We start from the raw sequence: 17,187 nt of genomic DNA on the forward strand, positions 1-17,187 counted from the left end.
AAAAAATTAGTGTAAATAATGAATCCTCTGAAATAGCTACACATATTTGAATTTGTACTATCAAAGTTATAATTACGTAAAATATGATCACTGGTTCCAACCCAATAGAAATATGCAGTGTGAATTCGAATAAAGCCACCATTTCAGGAGATTTATTATTTGTACTAATTGGGACCTTGCTTTATAGAAGTGTATAATGGAACTATACAATAGAAAGGCCTAGTGATCCTTAGGGTACAACAGGATAGATGGTAATGCATGTTCTTTATTGTCATTTCCATTAGTGAAAGCACCTCTATTTCTGAAATTGAGTCACATGATGGTAATGGAAAGAGATTTTAAAAATGCCAAATAGAGGGGTCTATATTTGATCCAAAACAATAGAGCTTCCTGAAGAGGCATGTGACAGAGTCATCCTATGATTTAAGAATATCAATTTAGTAGCTAGGTGGAAGATGGATTACAACTGGAAAAGACTAGAGAAAGGGGAAACAAGAGCTGATGGAAGTATCAATTAGAGTGGTGGTAATGTGAACAGAGAAAAGATAATGGATAAAACATGTTGAAGAGGTAACATATATAAGAGCTGACAACTAAATGAATAATAACAGCTAACATTTATATAATGCTTACTATGTGCCAGGCATTGTGCTAAGTGGTTTACAATTTTTATCACATTTGATCCTCATAATAACCCTGAGAGGTAAATGCTATTATTAACCCCATTTTTCAGATAAGTAAATTGAGGCAAACAAGGTTAAGTGACTTGACCAAGTCACACAGTTAGTAACTGTCTAAGATCAGATATGAATTTAAGTTTAAATGACTCCAGGTCCAGCACTCTAGTCACTGTACCTCCTAGCTGCCCTAAAGAATGAATGAATGAATGAATGAATGAATGAATGAATACATGAAGTGAGAGACAGTAAGGCATGCTTTATACTTAGAGCACTTAACACTGTGCCTGGCACAAAGTAATCATTTAATAATGCTTGGTGACTAACTAATATGCTCACAATACTCTAACTCAATAAGTTAGAACAGCCTGAAGCTAACAAAATTAAATTTAGTAGGGATTGATATAAAGTTCTGAACTTGGATTCAAAACATCAACTGTACAAGAAAAAGGCTGAAATAGCTATTACTAAAAAAAAAAAAATCTATTCTTTTAAAAAATAAGTTTCAGTTAACTGGAGTTTCAATATTAATAGTGTGACATGGAAGCCAAAAAAAAGCTAATATACACATGGCCTACATTAACAAAACATTAACCTGCAAAAAAAAGGAGAAGAGTTTTACACTAGGTTCTTGTTTGGTCAGGCCTCTTCCAAAGTAACGTCAAATTCTGTTCACCATTTAGAACAGACATTGATAAGCTGAACGATAGAGGCCAATCAGAATGGTGAAAGAATTTGAAAAACATGTCATATAAAAATGAGTTGGCAGAAGTAGTGATGGAAAATAAAAGCCTAATTTAGGGCAGAAGAGAACGGAGAAAGACAGAGAACATAACATACTTTAATCACTTGTAAGATTGTAAGGTAGAAAAGGGTTTAAATTTATTCTATTTGACCCAGAAGCTAGAATCAGGAGTTATAGGGAAAAAAGTTACAGGAAGATAGATTTTAGTTAAAAATAAAGAAAATTTCCTAAAAATGAAAACTATCCTAAAATGGTATGCCCTAAGTTGGTATGAATTTTAGATGCATTTAATTCCTTGTCACATTGTAAGCTCTAAACCTCTGTATAAACATCAGGTATTTTAATTTTATACATCAGTAATTATCATATGGGAGGTACATTTATATATGTATATATGTTATTATACAACAGATGCTTACCAAATATTTGTCAAATGAAATGACAATCTTTGAAACACCTGAAATCTTAATAGATGCTTAAAATGTTTTCTGTAGAAGGCAAGCATTTCCACTGAAGAATTGAAAACCTATTCCAACAGTACACAGTGGTTCAGGGCCCATTATTCTAAACCTCTGTAAAGCAATATAATACTAAGTACTGTGGCAATGGTCAATAAATGTATGATGATAATGATGACAGGATGATTCTTCTGGATTAATCTCCACAAAAGTCCTACTCTAATGCCTCATCATGGTGTGGAAGGGATTCTGGGTTCTAAAAGACTACTGTGTAACTTCTGTCAGGTTCTACCAAGATGGAAAGTACTCCAGTACAGGACCAGCCACAGACCGTATCAACTTTCTGACAACTAGCTAAGTATGGCAAGCTGTCCACTAAAGGATGAGTTTTTTTGGCTATGGTGACTCATAACACACAAAAGTACTAAATGAGCCTCAGTCTTCTGTGGTCTCTCCTACTTCCACAGTATAGTTGACAAGGTAGAAAAAGGAACAAAAAGTGATAAGAATCAGTTTTTCAACTATCTAAATGATTAATTTAAATCCTGGTACTTCATCTTCTCAGTTGATTATCTGACTATATATGGACAGATGATTTTAAAATAATCTCCATTTTGGTAAGCAGTTGCTTCCAGTCTATTAAAATAAGAGTCAATTTAAATGGTCACTTTTTTTGTGAAGCCATTTGAGGCTTGCCTTTTTTTAAATTTTGCTTTCAGTGCATTTTCTGACTCTTCTTTAAAAAACCATTTCTGATATACAGGTGGAAGGTAGAATTACACAAGATAAGAGAGGTAAGAGACAGTATTCAACAGGGGAGAAAATACCCAAACCAATGAGATCAAATTAGTCCATCCAAGTCTCTCGTGGTAGATTACTGAACTGAACTAAAAAAAAGAAGCTAGATGACATTCATTAAATTTTATGCATATTATCCAGTACATTTTCAAGGATGACCAATATGTAAAAAAAAGTCTCAAAAGCTAATATTCTGTGCAAATTTAAGAATACTAGTTTGACAATTAATCATCACATTACCTTTAAAAAATAAAAATCCCTCTCTTCCTACGGTCTTAGGGAAAAAACAAACACTTCTAAAAAATCAACTAAAAGACACTCCTGATCTGACTGGTAACTAATCTCAGAAGTTTTAAAAACATAGACAATGTGAGTATACTGATTTTCTGATAAAACTACCATTACTGACACAATACTTACTTCCAAGGAATGAAGTAAAGAGTTGGGAGTCTAGATCTGAAACTTAACTTCAGTATTTACTAGCTATTGAACACAAATAACTTCAACATCTTTAAGCCTCAGTTTCTTCCCATGTAACATGGAGATGATGCTACTTGTCCTATCTGCCCCCCAAGTGTTTTGTAAACTCTCTAGCATTATATCAGTCATAGTTGAATACTATAAATATTAAAGTTTTGCAACAGCCATTCTCCATGCCTGAAATGCACTCCCTTGTTCACATACACCTCACCCAACCCATCTCTTCCTTCAGTCTACAGCTCAGACATCACCTTTTGCACTAAGCCTCTCCTAATCCTTTCAACAGCTTGTGACCTCTCCAACAATTACCTTGTATTTATTTTGTATATATTCATATACATTATCTCTTCTGAGGAAAATGGAAGGTTCTTAAGAACAGGGGTTATCTGTATTTCTAGTACCTAGCATGGGTGCCTAGAACAGAGTAGGCACTTAAAAAATGTTTCCAGACTGATGGATTGCAAGCACCTCTGACTTTATCAGTATGGAGATTCCCATCAGAGAAACAAGTATAATCCCCTCAAGACCAACAGCGTCTCGGCATCTGTGTCATCCACTGGTGGCCAACCCTCTGGTAATCAGCCTCTCCCAGGTCCTCCAATAAAAACCACCCTGTCTTTGGATCAACGTTTGCAGCCCTACTTGTTTGGAAGGATCTGCAAGGCTTGAGTTCTGGTGTCACAGCCTTCTAGAATCCAGGGTCACTGCAGGCCATGAGGCTGAATTGAAGTAGGACTCAGAGTGGAGAATACTATTGCATAATAAAGATATGCTGGGTTATAACATATTGCTAAATGTATTTGAGGATAAAAGTTCTCCAGAGAAACGAAAAACTAATTTCTCCTGCCTTAGCTCAATGAGGCTGCTATATAAAAATGAAAAATTTCCAACTCTCAGGAAGCATTTTCTTTTCAAATAATAGGAATAAAATCAAGGTTACTGGGGATAAAGCTTGACTAAAGTATTTATGGGCTTCTTTACAATATTATACAGTTTCCTTTCTAGTGATCAGATATTACAAAGAAATTATTTAAAATAGCAAAAAAATATAAAAGCTAAACTTAGAGTATAAAACCTCTGGACTGGAAATGAGAAGATTAGGAGTACCTTTCTCATCTATTAGCCATGCGACCTTGGGTAACACACTTAACCTCTCTAAAGCTCCATTTCTTTATTTGCAGAATAAGGAAAACAACATTTCCCCTGTCTACTTCACAGAATTGTTCAGAGGATCAAAAGTTAGAACAGCATTCTGAAAGCTGTAATAAAATTAAATCTTTCACACAGGTCTGTTTAATTTTTTTCATTAAGCTATCATTGTGTTTCTCTTGTTTTGTATCTAACACATGGTTCAAATACACCTGTGACCTAAAAAAAAAAAAAAGCAGGACTGAATTAGGAAGATTTAAACTACAATAATTTACAATGAAATTATCAAGAGTACAATGCAATCTCCCTATAGTAAGTAGTAACAGAAACTCATAGAATCATAAAATCACAGAATGTTAGAGCTAGGAAAGACACAAAATCATCTAATCCAAGTCCTTATATTATAAATGAGGAAAATTAATCCCATACAGATTCAATAAAATACCCAGTTACACTACTAATCAATAGCAAAACAACTCATCTACAATATTTTGATTCTTTTCTAATTTGAGGCAATTTCAATGCACAAACAGCAATTTCAAAATAAAACTAATGACACTAAACTAATTAATGAATTGTCCTAAAAATTCCTTCTCTATTTAGTTGACATTTACAAATCAATCTGGGTAGCCATTGTGTACATTAAATGTATTAAATATATAATACTCAAAAGGCAAATTTAGTCTTCTTTTCTACTTCACTTCTTTGGGCCTCAATTTCTTCATCTGAAAATTGAAGGAGTTGGACTAGATGATTTCTAAGGTCCCTTCCATCTCTAAAATTCAATGATTTTGCTTCCCCAATTTTCCAAGAGCACTTGTCATGATATTTTCTTTTCCCCTATCATATTCCACCTTTTATCATACTTACCTGTTACATAGCTCACTCCCTCCCCTTCTCACAATTAGATTATAAACCACTTGAGGACAAAGAATTTGTCTGTTCTCATCTTTATATCCTTCTAGGTAAAACAGTGGACAGAGTACTAGACCCAGAGTCAGAAAGTTCTGAGTTCAAATATAGCCTTGAACACTTACTAGCTGTGTGACCATGGGCAACTGACTTAACCTCTATCTACCTCAGTTTTCTTAATTACAAATAATAATAGCATCAGTCTCACAGGATTTTTTGTGAGAATCAAATGAGCTAATTTGTGTAAATGGCTTAGCATAATATAGCAAGTATTTAATAAATACTTGTTAGCTCTCTCTCATACCTACCACAGTTTGCTGACTTGAATTTCTTGAATGAGAAAAAGATGAATGTCACTTTTTTGCTCAATACATGTATAAATCAAAATGTTCACTTAAGACACAGAATGAATAGACTAGCCCCAGCTCAGATTTTTTTAAATTCATGGTTCTGATATTTAATACAAGCAAAACCTACACATGTGACCCTGCATTTCATTTACCTATTGTATCAAAAATAGTTTTTTTAAGAAATACTGATTTTGAATCAAATTAAGTCTTTTCCTTGTCATAGTGGGAAATTAGGGGGAGGAAGCACTTCTCAAAGTGAAAGAAACCAAAGAAGTATTTATATTTGTAATAAACATACCTGACCTACAAGTCCAAATGCTCGATCTAAACTCCTCTGGTCGGTGTATTTTCTAATTTTATTATGCAGCCATCCTAACTCAGCAAGTCTTATTGTCGTATCTCTCAAAGATCTGGTTAGGTTTGCCTAAAAATACATACCAGTAGTTAACAATTAAAAATCTATGTTTAAAAACTAGAATTTTAAAAATCATATTTCTCAAGTATTAATGCCAACAATTTTTTAATGGCAATCTAAAGGAGGAATAAATTGCTTCAACTAGTTAAAAACTAAAATTAGTGAATACTAATTAATTACTAATTAGTGAATCATCCTTAAAAATGTAAATAAACGTATCAGTAGACACAAGACCAAGAATAAGTAGTTTAAAGACAGTGATAAAACAGCCCCAAAGGTTGACTTTAAAAGATTTCATTCTCAAACAATATTAGAAAAGATTGTGAACTACACACTTTTCCCCCTTCTTACTCTTGCTCAATAAATATTTTTTGAATGAATTTCTCTGTAACTCTACAACTAGTGTGCAATCCATTCTTCAGTCATCCCCCTAAGGACCTGGCAACCTGTACGTAATGTACACTTACTTCTTCTCCACCTGGCCCCAAGTCCATTTAGCTGGTTTATGTGATTAAAGTCGACACAGTCAATTTTTAAAAGGAAGGATGAAATACTGGGCTGAAAGTGACATCTTCCCTTCTTTATTTATTGGAAAATATAAACCAATTCTATCTGTGCCTCAAATGTAATCTCAAACCAGGAGCAAAGACAATAACATAAGAAACAACATAAGTCAATTTTGTGGCATTGGTACTCAAAGTTGAAAGGTGGAGTTGCACTAGTGAGAAGTAAAATAGGAGACCAAGTACTCAACTAAACAAAAAACTACTTCAAACTAGTCATTATAGTCAAACTGACTTTGAATAGTGTCTTGAGCAGTCACAAAAACAAAGGCAAGTAAATTTCTAAGATCAGCAGTCTCAATCCACTGCCTGAATCCCACATTTCAAAAAAGGATAAGGGACAAAGGCTACTATGAGCATGGGCACCATCACATCAATTTCTGTAAGTCACTTTTTCCCTAGTCCCCAAAATATATTACACAATCCCAAAGCCAGGCCCCCAGGCATTTTTCCTTTTTGAATATTGCAATATATGTAACTATACCTTTCCTTCAACTTTATAGCAATTTTCAGAATTGCTCATTTTGATGTATTTGCCATCTATTCCCTGGAAGACGTACAAAATATCTCTTACAAGGGCTGCTTCAGTTATTTCTATAGCACCTAAAACAGAACAATGTTAAAGTATATTTAAAAGCAGAGTTACTTCATTTTAAGAAAAAAAATCAAACTTTAAATTATATCTGATAAGAAAGTTCTGTCTATAGAGGGTACGAAAAAAAAAGAAAATGGGCTTAAATGAAAAAGAAGAAATAGGGTTAACAAAAATGAACTTTATGAGAGAAGGAAATCCTAGAAACTGAGGAAAGAGTTTCCAAGGAAGATCATGGAATTGCTTCCTAAAGATCTTTTTAAATTAAACAGGAAAAAAAAAATAGAATGAATGTTTATTCTACCAGTATAGTTTCCAGGAAATACAGGGAGGGAGGAAAGAATTTAAAAACTTTTTGGACATAAATACCAAAATATTTGCAGCAGCATTTCTGTGGTAGCTAGAAATCTGAAAACAAAGTAGGTGCCCATCAATAGAAAAAAAGCTAAATTGTGACGTAATTGAATATTACTGCAATATAAATAACAGCAAATATAAGAAATTCAGAAAAACAAAAGACTTCTACAAGAGAAGACTTTTGCAAACTTAAAGAAGGCAAAACAAGAACAGTATCAACAATGATTATAACAAAAAAAAAAAAAGAAAACTGAAGAGCAGTGGAACTCAAGATTCAATACAATGACTTGGTCCCTAATGTTTTTGGAAGCTAATATGTAGGTCCCAGAGAAGAAATGATAAACTATGCTTCCCTCCTGGGGAACTAGTTATGGAATTGTTACATGGGTATGGTCACTGGGTTTGTAAACAATTAACTTTTTCTTTGCCACAAAGCACTGACTTATTGATGTTAGTATATATCAGGAAATGAGGGTGCTATAAAAGACAAAAGGCATCAATGAAACTTTCTCTTTTTTAAGATGATGTCCTTCAAGTTTTAAAGTGTCAAAAGCTGAGAATAATCAATGGTGGAGAAGCTGAGAAAAGGCAACTACATAAATGTACTGTTGGTGGAACTGTGAATTATCCAACCATTCCAAAAAGTAACTCACAATTATGCTAAGACAAAGACTAAAATGTCCATACCCTTCAACACTAAGATCCAACTGTTTGCCATAAAATTCCAAAGCTCAAAGACAGAAAGGCCCCCTGTATACCAAAATATGATATCCCAGTTTTTGTAATAGCCAAGAACTGGAAAGAAGAATATTATACTTTTCTCTCACCATCCCCCATCCTGGAATGCTATCCCCCTTTACCTTTACTTCCTGGAATCTTTCAAGGCTCAATTCAAATCTCACCTTCTGCAAGAGGCCTTTCCTTGTCCCCTCTTCCTCCCAACCCCCACTGCTAATGACTTCCATGTGAAATTATCTCCTATTTACACTCTGTGTGTGTGTGTGTGTGTGTGTGCGCACACACACGCATGTAGTTGTTAACAAGTTGTTTCATCCAGTAGAATGTCCTCCTTGAAGTATCAGGTTTTTGCCTTTCTCCAGTATTTAGTTCAGTGGCTGGTACACAGCAAATACTTAATAGATGCTTATTGATTAAGGAAGGAGAAGAGGGATGCAGTTAAGTAAAGATCCAAAAAGAGAAGAACAGAAGTGATATTATCATTATAGTGGAAAAAAGGAAGCTCAAATAAAGAACAAAATTACTGCTCAGGGTAGACAGGAAGCTGTTACCATAAAGAAAAAAAAATTTCTGACCTCTCTTTTGCTTCAATTTTTCTCTTGCCAAGTTGAATAATATTAGGCCTGGAAAGGTCAAGTCAAATATAGCTACCACAGAGTGGAAACTGAAAATAAGTAAGGAGACAAAGGAATGCCCTCAAAGAGCTCAAGTCACAAGACACAAATCTGAGGGTTTTAGTACACTAAAAGATTAAAAGTAGAGTATACTATAAGTTAACAGTGCAATATAGCAGCCAATGTGCTCTTAGGCTACATCAAGAGAGGCATCATATCAAACTATGGATATGATAGCTACATTGTATTCTACCTTGGTTAGATGTTTTTGATGTTACATTTTATGAATTTTATCAACAAACTAGGTAGCACACAAAAGAAGGAAAACAGAATTTGCAAAGAGAAAAACTTAGGCTTGATGTAAGGAAAATCTTCCTAAGAACTAGAAATAGGCTGTCTGGGGGCATAGTGGGTCCCATCACTAGAGATCTTCAAGCAAAAGTAAGGAGTAAAAAAACTTTTATTAAGTTGTGGTAGAATGGATTCATGTACAGGTCCATGATGAACTGTAACAGCCTCTGCAACCTCCTTTGCTAAGATATAGTAATCCTATGAAAGGTACACCAAATGTAAGACAACTAAAAGGTCTGCAATTCTTATCAATGCAATGATAAACCATGAGTTCAGAGGGCTAAAAAAGAAACACGCCACTTAAATCCTGCCAGAGAAATGATGGGCTTAGAATGCAGAATGGGACAAACATTTTTGGACAAAGCAAGTGTGGGAACTTATTTGGCTTCATTACTAATATGTTAAGAATGATTTTATTTTTCAGGGTTTTTTAAGAAATTGTTTAAAGAAGAAGATGACAATGGGAAAAAGAGTTAATATTCAGAAAATAAATAAATAAATAAATGAATAAAAGTGAATGAATAATTTTTTTAAAGGCTAGAATTCCTGGAATAGGGGGAAAAAAGTAGCGAAAGCTAAAAGCAAAAATAATTTGAATGAAAAAAAGATTAAAGAAATGACAGAAATGTCAATTCCAGTAGGGGAAAATAACCTAAAACTCTCATGTGTCTAACAAGACATGAGACTGGAATGGCAGAAACATAATGTTAACATATTGGCAAATATTCTTATTTGACTAAAAAAAAAAGGTAATAAACATGGAAGAAAATATCCAAAGTAGCCAAAAAAAAAATCACACAAAAAATTAAAAGGTCATTTAATCTGGCATTCTAACTTTTTGGTTTAAAAATCACTTCAGGAAAGGAAAATTCCAGGAACCATCTATCTGTTCCTTATAGCTGGTAGAAATAAAAGACTCTTAGGATAAGCACCCTTTCAAAAAAGTAATTATTAAGCATTTACTATACACTAGGTGCTAGGAATACAGAGGAAAAAGTAAAAGAGCCCACTAGCCAGGAGAGACAAAATGTAAATACAGGTATATACAAAATAAACATAAGATAACTTGGGAAAACACTAGAATTTGATGGGATTAAGAGAGGCCCCACACAGGATGTGATCACTGAGTTAAATTTTGAAGCAAAGTCATAATTCTAAGACGTAAAGGTGAGAGGAAAATTCATTCTCAGCATATGAACAGATAGCATAAAGATATAGAGATATGAAATTAAGTGTCATGTTTGGGCAATAGTATAGTCAGTTTGGATGGACCACCAAAGTGAGGGAAAGAGAAAAATACATAAGAAGGTAATTTGTGGCCAGGATGTAGAGGGCTTTAAAGGCCAAAAGGGTTCATACTGGATCACAGAAATAATGAGGAGCCAGTATATTAAGGATATTAAGTATAGGAATCAGTAACTGAAATGGTTCCTGTACTTTAGAAAAATCACTTTGGCAGCCATATGAAGTAGAGCTTGAGGAAAGACTTGATGCAATTAGGAAGGCTGTTGAAATAGTTGTAGAAGAAAGTAAATGAGTTAATAACTCAGCACACCAAGACACAGGACATAAGAGTAGTAGCTATGTGAATGAAAAGAAAGGGCCAGATATAAGAGATATTATGGAGGTAGAAACAATAAGATCTGGCACTTACTGGCTATGTGGGGTGAGTGACAATAAGGAGGCAAGAATGACACCAAGGCTATGAACTAAGGTAGTCACTATTCCTTGAAAATAAACAAGAAAGTTTTTTTTTTAAAAAAGGTATGTTTGAGAGAGTAAGGATAATGAACTCTGTTTTTAACATTTTGAGTTTGAAACATCTACAAGACAGTCAATCTGTATGTTTGACAGGCAGTCAGTGATGTGGGAATGGCAATAAGGATATTAGGTCTTATTATATTGATCTGGAAGATATAAAGATCTGAATCCTTCTGAACCATTCTCCATGTTATCTATTTGAACCGGCCATTTCATTCAAGAAGAAAGAAAGTAGAGATGCAATCAACAATTCTTGGAGCTTGGGTATGACAGAGAAGGAAGAAATAACAAGACCTAACCATCACCTTTGTTAAAAATTCCACAGTCCGTGAATATGCCATCTCACTTCAGTTTGGAGCCAAGAGATAAGGGAACAGAACTTCACAGCCCCTTATCCAAAGCAGCAGTGAAGGAAGTACAGACATCAGCATTATACCTAAAGCACATCATAAAATGTATCACTGGTCTGGTACTTAGAAAACATCTGGCCCAGCCTCTTCCTTTGATCGATGACAAATATAATGTCCAGAGCGGTTAAAATACTTGCCCAAGGTCAAAGGGGTAGTTAGGGGCTACACTGGTTCAAGAACATAGGTCTCTTGAATCAACATTCAGTGCTCTTTCCATCATACAGCCCTCAAAATAGACCTGAGATTCTGGCTGGGAACCTTAACAAAACACTGGCATTGGGAAGACTCTTCATTCGTACAATAAAGATTTATGGTCATATGATTATAGAGGGCTCTAAGACAGCACCAAGGGCCAGGGTCTCTCTAAATTCTCTCATTCTCCTCCCTACACTTACTCTATACTCAAGCTAACATGGACTGCTTGCCAAGCCCTGTATATTTCCTGCCCTCTCCTACCTCTGGACCTTTGTCACACTATTCTCTCCCTTGGGGGTAGCATGTCCTCCCCTCCAAGAGCTGAAATCTCATCCACATTCTTTAAAAGTTAGCTAAAATGCTGCCCTCTCCTCCATGAAGCCAAATTGGATGCCCTCAATGGATCACAGTCTTTCCAACTTTATACCTGATCTACACTTTGGAAATACCTTTCTTATGAACTCATGTGACTTTTTTTTAATAATAACATCAAAGAGTTTGATGTAGTGGAAATTGCTGGGATTGGAATAAAAATTTCTTGGTTCATGTCCCAAATCTGATCAAATCTTGATGAAGATTTTTTTTCCTACTAGAACCACTCATGAAATGGCATAAAACACGTTTAGGGGCGGCAATCTGAATGAGTCAAAATGTACCCACATTTTTCCTTGAAATATATGATATAAAACATACTTATATCTGTCTTATTTGTGTATGCAAGGATCATGTCTTTTCTATTCTATCTCCTTTCAGCTTCGAGACAGTACTCTGCACATAGGCATTTAGTAAAAGATGGTTAAATGATTAAGGGAGAGCTAGAATAAGAAGCAGAGTGGGCAGAGTAGTCTTCAAGCTAGAGATCCTATAGCCAAGGGGCAGTTTACATAAAAATGGGGTTTCCAATTATCATAATTCCTGTGATTGAAGCCAAGGTCAGGGTCCAGGATATCAGGCCAAATTAAGAGGACATGGGCAAGGTTTTTAGTCTGAGTAGGAAGGTTACTTTCAGAATTCAGAAGTCGAAGCTGAACAAGAAGGCACAGACAGAAGCAGAGTCTGAGCATTTAGACAAAGATCTGAGTTTAAATTTCAAATACTGTAAGAGGTAATAGGTAAGAGAATGGGAAAAGATCTAGATCTCCAAATCCAGAAAAAAGCAAAACAGCAGCAAGGTATGATTGCTGATTCTAAGGTGTGGATTGTGTGACCTCTACTCTGATTTTCAAGCAATCTTCCTAGAGTGGGCAGATAAAGGACAGCAGATCAAGGAAGGATTCTTATAGGCACCAGTGATTTTTCAAAACAGCGTTAGTTTCTCTGAATCCTCAAATTTCTAACTGGCACACTATACCCTTACATTCTAGACAATTCCAAGTAATACCTGGAGGATTCTCATGGTCTAAAGGTTAGTCTCTGAGAAATACACATTTCATCCATTTTTCCACTTCTAATATCACCACATTTATGATTCAGTAATGATCTGCACCACCATGATTTAGCAATTTATTGCAGGTTTAGAAAAATTATAGCAATATATCCTTACTCACCACTTGTATCTGCGTCTCTTCTTAATCTAGTCACATTACGAGAAACAGTGTTTGGGAGGCCTTTTGAGGTAGCAGTTTGTAAGGAAGGCTGATTTGCAGTTAATGTCCATGCAAGACGTGACCCCAACTGCTGTCGAAAGCAATCTCCTACTCCTGTGGTTTGATAAGATTGTCTAAAAAAGATGAAAACACATTTTAACTTACAATTAACCAATAAATGTATTGAAAAGTTAGGAGTAAAATTCTAAAAAATAATTAGTGTAAAATAGGAAATAAATTTAATTTCTAGATTAATACAGTTGATCTAAGACCCAAAGACAGCCCAAAATCAGCTGTTCAAAAGTAAGCCCTAGGATTTAACTTCCTTGGCATTCTCCAAGTTGAAGAACAAGGAGGGGACACAACTTTGATGAGATTCCCAGCCTAAGACCAAACCACCCACCAGTACTGAATCCTAAACATAAGCTCTATGAGAGGAGCGAATGTCTTATCTCAGTATCTTCCCCAGCAACTAACACAACACGTTGTCCATATTAGGTGCATAATAAATCATTGCTGAAATAATATTCTGATTTTCAGCCACATATTAAACATGCCAGATTATCTCATGCACAAAGAGCGAGCAGTTATTTATTTACTTTAAAAAGAGAAATATATTCTGTACCTATATGTGAAAATCATGTAGCTACAAATCATGTCGACATTTGTCACCTTTTGCACCTTTGTAGTTTACCGTACCACTTATTTGTCACTATCACTCCTTTGCCTGTGTTCACATACAGAAAAAAATAAGAATATGGCAAAGCTATTACTATCATATGCCTGTCTAGCACTTAGCACAGTGCCTGGCACATAGTAGGAACTTAAATGTTTACTGACTATCTCAGGCATCTGTTTGAGAGGTTCTGAAGTTCTTTTTATTTTTAATTTTCAGTCTGAACTTAACACCCAGAAAATTCATTTCCCTATACATGAACACAAAAAGAAGACTCAGAGTGAAACCATTTTTCTTTTCATAATGCTTAATTTAAAAAATGTATTATAAATTCTACATATGATTTTCAAAATTGCCCTCCTTCTCTGTGTTTTCTAATTAATTTTCATAAGGACATTTTAAAAAAATATTTCAGTAGTCCTTTTTCTTTTTGCTATCACTAATACTAACCCTTATCTCCCCTCCCAATTAAGAAACAAGGGGGAAAAAACTTTTGAGTAAATAAGGTCGGCCAAGGAAAATGAATCCACACAGTGGACATATCCAAAAAGAAGCATCTTTCTGCATTATGTATCCATCACTTCTCTGTCAGGAGGTGGATGTTTCATCATACATCATCTGACAACATGGTTGGTCATTGCTTTGATCAATTTAAGAGTTGTTTATTTTATTTTTTTTAACATGTTGCTAAGCTTGTATAAATTGTCCTCCTAGTTCTGGTCACCATCTTGCATAGGATTTCTAATTCATATTGTACAGGATTCTCTGAAATTATCTCTTTCATCATTTCTTACAATGCAATAAAATTCCATCAAATTCGTATGCCAAAATGTAGCCATTATTCAATCATCAAAGAGGCAATCTAAGGCCTAATCTCATAAATTCTAGTTCTTTGCTTTATTTTCTTTCTTTCTAACATCTTCAGGATGAGGGAGAGAGTCTCTTAACTTCCTCCTCAACCTCCTTATTTCTCTGTTGAGCGTGTGAGTGTGTGCGTGCGTGTGTGTGTGCGTATGTATGTGCGTGTGCGTGTGTGTGTGTCTGAGGTTCATGTGATGACTGTTCCCCTAACTCTTTCTTCCATGCCTATATACTCTTCTTCTCACATACCCAATTACGGGAATGAACAGGTTCTACTCAATTCTTTATCACTCCTTCATATACCCTAGGTTTTGCATATTTCAATGTTTCTCTTAGTTTCTGTTTTCCATTTATCCTCCCTTCTTTTTCCCCTTTAAAAACCCTCAGAACAGAACCACTCCAACTCGAGGACCTGCTTTTCTTATTTAACACCCTCAATACTCTTTAAAGACTTTAAGGTTCTGAAGGGCAACTTACTTCTTCTTATATCTATATTAGAATAGTAGTACTATATCAGCATAAAGTTCCTTCCTACTGCTCAAATAATTTACATTTCTAGCTTTCTTGGGACTTCTATTTGCATTTCAAAATACCTATTCAGTTTTGGTGCTTTCATCAAAGCTAGAAAATCCTCTATAACATTAAAGATTCATTTTTCCCCAGTTTTATTCAGCTATGCAGGGTAACTTATACTTAGTTGTAAGGCTGAATCTTCAGTCTTACAAAACTCAAAACCTTGGATTCCTCCTTTTATTCTTGACCTTTACTCCGAATTCACACACTGTAAGTGGAAATTGAAGAAAAAAAAAACCATAAAAACAGGCTGACAACCATTTACACTGCACAATCTCACCTGAATTCACATTTCAACAAAGCAATGCTATTCTATGCCCCTAATCACCATTACCTTTCCACCCACCAAAACTTTTCATCCCCCTTAAAGCCTCCCCATACCACCCCACCCTCTCAGCTAAAAACCATATCTCATACTTCACTGAAAAATAAGAGGCCATTCACTGAGCGCCCCATTCCATCATAGTCAACTCACATTCATGCCCTCTGTCTGTGTACATACACCTTCTAACTTCTCTAACAATGATAAAGTTCTTGGAAGTTACACGTTTCATTTTCCCATATAGGAATGTAAACTCCTCTTCTACTCATCTCCTATCTCTCAGAAATCTTCCCCCACTCTCCTCTTCCAGTCTCCTCTCTGATGAAGAGGTGTACCTTCTCCTTGCCGAGGCATAATCTTCCCTATGTGCCCTCTATCCCATTCCATCCCATCTTCTCCGGCAGATTACCTACTTCCTCTACCATCCCCACTTTCTCTCTAATCTTCAATCTCTCCCTACCTACTGGTTTCTTCGCTAATGCCTACAAACATATCTTTGTCTCTCCTGGCACTGAAAAACCCTAACTTAATTCAGTTATCCCAACTAACTATCATCCTATCATTCTTTACCTGCCCTATCCTTCTCAGCTAAACTCTTTGATATCCTTGGCATCTACAACTACCTCCACTTATCCATCTCAATTCTAAATCTTCTGTACTCTGGCTTCTGATTACTTATTCAAATGAAATTGCTCTCTACAAAGTTATTAATTATGTCTTAATTACCAAATCTAATGTCCTGTTCTCATTCCTTATTCTTCATCTCTCTGGGATCTCCGACAAATCAGATCACTTCCTTTTCCTAGATACTCTCACCTCTCCAGGTTTTCATGACATTGCTCTCTTCTAAATACTCTTCTCTTCTCCCTATATCTTTTGATGATACCATCAGCTACCAAGGGTTCAATTTTCTTTTCTATGAAGATGATACCAACATCTAAATAGCCAATCCTAACCTTTCTCCTGACCTCTAACATCACCAAATGCTTTTTTACACATCTCAAACTGGATAACTTAATATACCTCTCAATTCAGTATATTCAAAACACAACTTATATTTCCCTCAAAACTTCACCTCTTCCAGGGCAGTGAGGTGGCACAGTGGATCAAGTATCAGCCTTAGAATCAGGAGGACCTGAGTTCAAATATGGCCTCAGTCACTTACTAGCTATGCGACCCTAGGCAAATCTCTAACCCTGTTTGCCTCAGTTTTCTCATTTTAAAATGAGCTGGAGAAGGAAATGGCAAACCACTCCAGGATCTTTGCAAGAAAAACCACGAGGAGTCGGATACAACTGAAGAACAACAATATACTTAGAGTCTAGCTGAAGCATGTCAGATTCCGTATCAGCCCTTTATTTTAACTCTGCGTGAACCTTACTATTTCAAGTGTCCCATGTACATAACATATTGTTAGATTCTGGTTTCTAATCCATTTTGCCATCCTCTTCAGTTCTATGAGTTAGTTCTTCCCATTCCCATTCACATGATTACTGTGCATTCAGCCTCCTCCCTATTTTCTTCTATTTATCCTTCTTTATCTCTCCCTCTCTCTCTCTCTCTCTCTCTCTCTCTCTCTCTCTCTCTCTCTCTCTCTCTCTCTC

The 17,187-nt window shown here is 35.4% G+C and overlaps 1 protein-coding gene across 1 annotated transcript in view; it reads right to left on the reverse strand.

Moving 5' to 3' along the window:
• Window positions 1-17,187, reverse strand: part of LOC114046103 (gamma-tubulin complex component 3) — a 144,861-nt gene that overhangs the window by 70,238 nt on the left and 57,436 nt on the right. The window contains exons 6-8 of the mRNA XM_027866356.1: window positions 13,113-13,285; window positions 7,032-7,150; window positions 5,868-5,993 (exon numbers count right to left, since the gene is read on the reverse strand). Of these exons, the coding sequence (XP_027722157.1) occupies window positions 5,868-5,993; window positions 7,032-7,150; window positions 13,113-13,285 (418 nt within the window). The remainder of the gene's footprint in view (window positions 1-5,867; window positions 5,994-7,031; window positions 7,151-13,112; window positions 13,286-17,187) is intronic.

This window comes from Vombatus ursinus, unplaced genomic scaffold, assembly GCF_900497805.2.
Source record: "Vombatus ursinus unplaced genomic scaffold, bare-nosed wombat genome assembly UNPS02014781.1, whole genome shotgun sequence".
In the NCBI taxonomy this organism is placed as follows: Eukaryota; Metazoa; Chordata; class Mammalia; order Diprotodontia; family Vombatidae; genus Vombatus; species Vombatus ursinus.